The sequence below is a fragment of the Schistocerca nitens genome, chromosome 8 (assembly GCF_023898315.1).
Source record: "Schistocerca nitens isolate TAMUIC-IGC-003100 chromosome 8, iqSchNite1.1, whole genome shotgun sequence".
NCBI lineage: Eukaryota > Metazoa > Arthropoda > Insecta > Orthoptera > Acrididae > Schistocerca > Schistocerca nitens.
The window spans coordinates 120609796-120614210 of NC_064621.1; the positions used below are offsets into that span (position 1 = coordinate 120609796).

At 40.1% G+C, this 4415-nt stretch overlaps 1 protein-coding gene across 1 annotated transcript; it reads left to right on the forward strand.

Annotated features, from left to right (window-relative positions):
- The first annotated feature begins 286 nt into the window (after positions 1–286).
- LOC126198458 (uncharacterized) lies at positions 287–2676 on the forward strand. Its single transcript, XM_049934795.1, has 2 exons — positions 287–516; positions 2541–2676. The coding sequence occupies exons 1-2, from the start codon at positions 303–305 to the stop codon at positions 2651–2653; spliced, it is 327 nt and encodes a 108-aa protein (XP_049790752.1). The 5' UTR covers positions 287–302; the 3' UTR covers positions 2654–2676.
- Positions 2677–4415: the final 1739 nt, after the last annotated feature.

Here is a 4415-nt window from a genome sequence, read left to right on the forward strand (position 1 = left end):
ATTTTTTTTTAACGTCAGTAGTTCTCTTGATGTATTGTGTTCATCACCTGTAGTGCTTACAATTTTGTTTCCGTATTTTAGTCCCTGGAGTCTGAAGGTTTCATACCATGTCCAGCAAGATAAATCTGCCTTTAGGTTATGACCACAATACGGCTGAATGTGGAGTTTGACGTAAGCACTGTGTAGCTGACCTTGCCTGCTACGGTTTGGGTGATAAGCGCCCCACTGCAGTATAATAGGAGGCCGGCGAGCTCCATAGTGACACTTGTAGCGAGGCACCCAGTGTAGAAACCACTGCAGCCATGAAGGGAGGCCTCGTCCTGCTGATCGCCTGTGTGTTCCTCGTGGCGTACTGCGCGCTGCTCGCTGCTGCAGACGATGGCGACGAAGTTGTGGAAGAAGTAGGAGAAAAGAGAGACGCTGATGACGACGACACCGACAGCATAGCAGACGAGGACGACGACGACAGCGGAATTGATGAGGGTCTAACTATAGAGAGCAGGCGGGCACTGAAAGGTAAACACCAGCAAAGGCGAGCAGGCTGTGCACGGCTCTAACTGCAGTGGAATTCACGCCATCAGGTTACTGTGTAGACTGTGAGTCTGAGTGTACTTTCTTGTAGGTTTACGTCACTAGCTGATAATGTAGTGTCGCTAGTGGCTCCCTGAGACAGCGCTCTGACACTGTGTCTGTATGCAGGCAGCTCAATTCACCATTCATGTCGTCAGGGTTTGGTGATATTACTTTTACACCACTAGCACTTTTCTCATTAGGCCAAATATGGTGCTACATTCAGATAGAATCCCCTTCAATATTATGGCTCGTAAAGATTGTTTTACGTGCCAAATATGGACACATTATAAGACCTATCAGGTTCATATTTCGCTCACTGTGAGGGTCAATCTGCTGAATCATCAATTATATCTCAATTACGTTTAGCATATCAGTATAGCATTTATAGTCCAAAAACATATTAGTATCAGTCATCTATAAAAATTGGTACTAAATTTGCGCTACAAACTCTTTTCCACGCAACATAAACAAATATTAATAATCGAAAAGTGTCAGAGTCTTCCTTCTGCAGTGTGAACCACTAGTAATATTGTAACCCATTATTAACAAACTATCAAGCATGCAAGCATTGTATGGTGCTGAGATATATATTGAACATGGTACTCTTGTATCTCATTATGTATCTGATGTTTCTTTTTGCATTGGTAGAATGTATTGTGTTCCATTTTTATAATTTTGTTACACAACAGGGTACAGTTACCATATGAGTCACTTGATTAGAAATATAATAATTAACGCAGTTTCGGTAGAGTGTCGGCGTTGCTATACCAAAAAGACATAAGACGACAGTTTTTCTGTAACAAACTTTAGTCTGAGGAATAATGTCATTGACACTACACAGTAACAGCAGTTCTTGACTAGTAATTTGTAATTATGTCCCATTTCTTCAGTGTGATATACTCAAATGTCTAATAAAAGTAATGTGACAAAAGTAAAAGAAATATTATCATAAAGAACCTACAAGCAAGAGAATACTTACGAAGTATATACTGGTTCTGTAAGTAGGACATAGAATCGTAACTGTAATAGCTCTAAACATTGTCTAACTAGATAGAAGGTGTCCTAATCTGTACCACACGCGGTGAATCTTTCTTCAGTAATCATTTAGTCTCTTGTATTTTCATTTTCTACTTAGCCATGCAACATAATAATGGCAGTTACTCTTTCATGTAGAACCAGAAGTCTGTATCCAATGCACTTGAAAGTTTATTAGAATAGGGTTCAAGGAGTAGCATATATTTTGAAGCTATGTAGCGTCGTACATTGAGCCTTCATATAATCCTACTGCTTGAGTTCTTTTATATTGTTCCACATGCTTTTGAAATCGTGATAACAGGGACGATACAGAAATTCTGTTTTTAGAACACAAATCCAGTTAAGTCTTGCAGCACAATATGTCTGCATGTTAGAGGCCTGTTCAGAAAAGTAAATCATGCAGTGACGGAGGTGATTATGGTCTACTGTTAATGTAGGTAGTACTATAGGGGGGTTGTACTCAACAGAGAAAAACACTATAACTGGTTTTAAAAGTCTCACAATGGACATTTACATAACACTTTACTGAACATTTTAAATGTGCAAAAAGATCAATCATATTTTGATTATTACTATATATGCCTATTTTACAACCTATTTCAGTGTCCACAACTTTGTAAATATATGTATCGGAGCACCATAGAGCAATTTTCCATTTCGCAATAACCTACGTTATTTGGAACTAGAAACACTATAATACCACGACAAGAAGTTGTAGGTTAGATCAGCGTTCCTGAGGTGTAAGGTAACAGTTATTCCAGAGAAAACTAACAATATCCTTCTGAAGCATACTTTTTGCTTATAAAATGCAACCTTAGTGGTTGCAGTAGCTGTCAACAGGTGTTCCTATTTCGGATACTGAAATTTTCTGGTCGGAAAGACGGTAACCAGATGTCACTGGAATATCGCGTGTTTTGTTTCCTGTTGAGCAGGTGCTCACGCCCGGGCTGGCCGCGCCAAACATGCGCGGGCAGGCAGCCGACACGCTGCGGGCAGAGCTGCAAACAGACCCCATGCCAAGTCAGGCGCCGCCCACAGAGCGTAGTCGCCGCTGCTGAGGGAGCCCACACCATGGAGATGCCATCTGGAGTTGCTCATCCTGTCCTATATCCTGTACTCACATAGGAGAAATAAAGCACCGATACACTTAACAAAAATGGCTTTTTTACCCAATGTCTTACATGTGTAAGCAGAGTACTATGAGAAACCATATTACCAAAATTGTGAAATTTTTAGTGGAATTATGTGCTTAACTGTAAATGTGTACTGTGCTAGCCGGCCGGTGTAGCCGTGTTGTTCTAGACGCTTCAGTCTGGAACCACGTGACCTCTACGGTCGCAGGTTCGAATCCTGCCTCGGGCATGGATGTGTCTGGTGTCCTTAGGTTAGTTAGGTTTAAGTAGTTCTAAGTTCTAGGGGACTGATAACCACAGATGCGAAGTCCCATAGTGCTCAGATCCATTTGAACCATTTTGTACTGTGCTGGGAGAAAACTTCCCCATATCTTTATGGCCTCAGTGTTTCCCATTCAGATCTAAATGTCAATTAGTAATATTTTTCAAAGCAGCAGATGGTGTTGCAGAAGAGCTCTGTTTATTCTGTTAAGAGATGAAAGGAAAATTTCAATTTCAAGTCACAACGTTCCTACTTGGAAGGGTTATGGTGTTACAATCATTTAAAGACACTAAACATTCGAAGATATCAAGACGACTTCAGGTGATCCATTGTAAAAGTATATCAACAGTAATCACACTCTTCTCTAAATAAATATATATGTAGAATTCGTGTAGTAATTCACGTGCACTTCATTTTCTTTCTAAATTCTGAGCGATTTAAAGGAGGAAAGACTTGGGAAGTGCTGATAGCCGAAGTTTAAGTAGTAGAATAGTCATAGTAATAATGAGTGATCCTGTGAAACTGAACCAAATCAAAGTACAAATATTAATGAATCGAACGCCTTGATGGACCTACTTATTGTGGAAGAATATTTCCAAATGCACGGAATTAATACATAATTTTCACTTCAGACAGCCTAATGAATCGTTGTTCAATGGCTGAAGGACAACTGGTTACAAATAGTAATTCAGTCTATCGAGGAAGCAATCTCTTGTTCACAATTTCACTTCCATTTTCGTGTCTCCGAAATTTTAAGGTAATTATTGAACAAAGAGCGGCAACTTTCAGCACGGAAATGTTATCATCAAGTGGTTTCTAATTTCTCCCGCCATCAGTCAAAATAGTAACACAATTAATTCCATGTTTAGAAATGATTCTCGCTGCTCCAAAAGCTATGAAAAAAAAGTTAGAGGTCATTGTAAAATACTTACAGGTTGGGACCTATGGCAGCCAACAATTTACGGCGCTTTCAGGACGCCTTGGAGACAGATAATCTCGTACTTTATCAATATTTTGCGGAAAGGTAAATGATGGGATGCAACAGTTTCTCATGCTACGAAGAAAAGTAGAAACTGTTGTGAACTTGTCACTCTGGCTGTATTTCTAACATTCTTACTTGGAACAAAACATGTTTTCGATCATCTCTGAGAACAAGAGATGCGTATCTGAAGATGAGATTCAAGTGGGAAGTGCGGAACGCTGTTCTGTCATGAGATGGCGTTGTGACTTTCTCGTGAATCGTAAAGTGTGGTGCTCAACTTTCAAGGGAGTAATCTCTGACTTGTACCAGGAGACATAACATCTCCACGACCTAGGCTGGCTCTCATCTAATCCCATTCATCTGCACATATGCCCTTTCATTTGGTCAAGTTCCACACACTCGTTACACATACCTACTTATATCCCGTCTT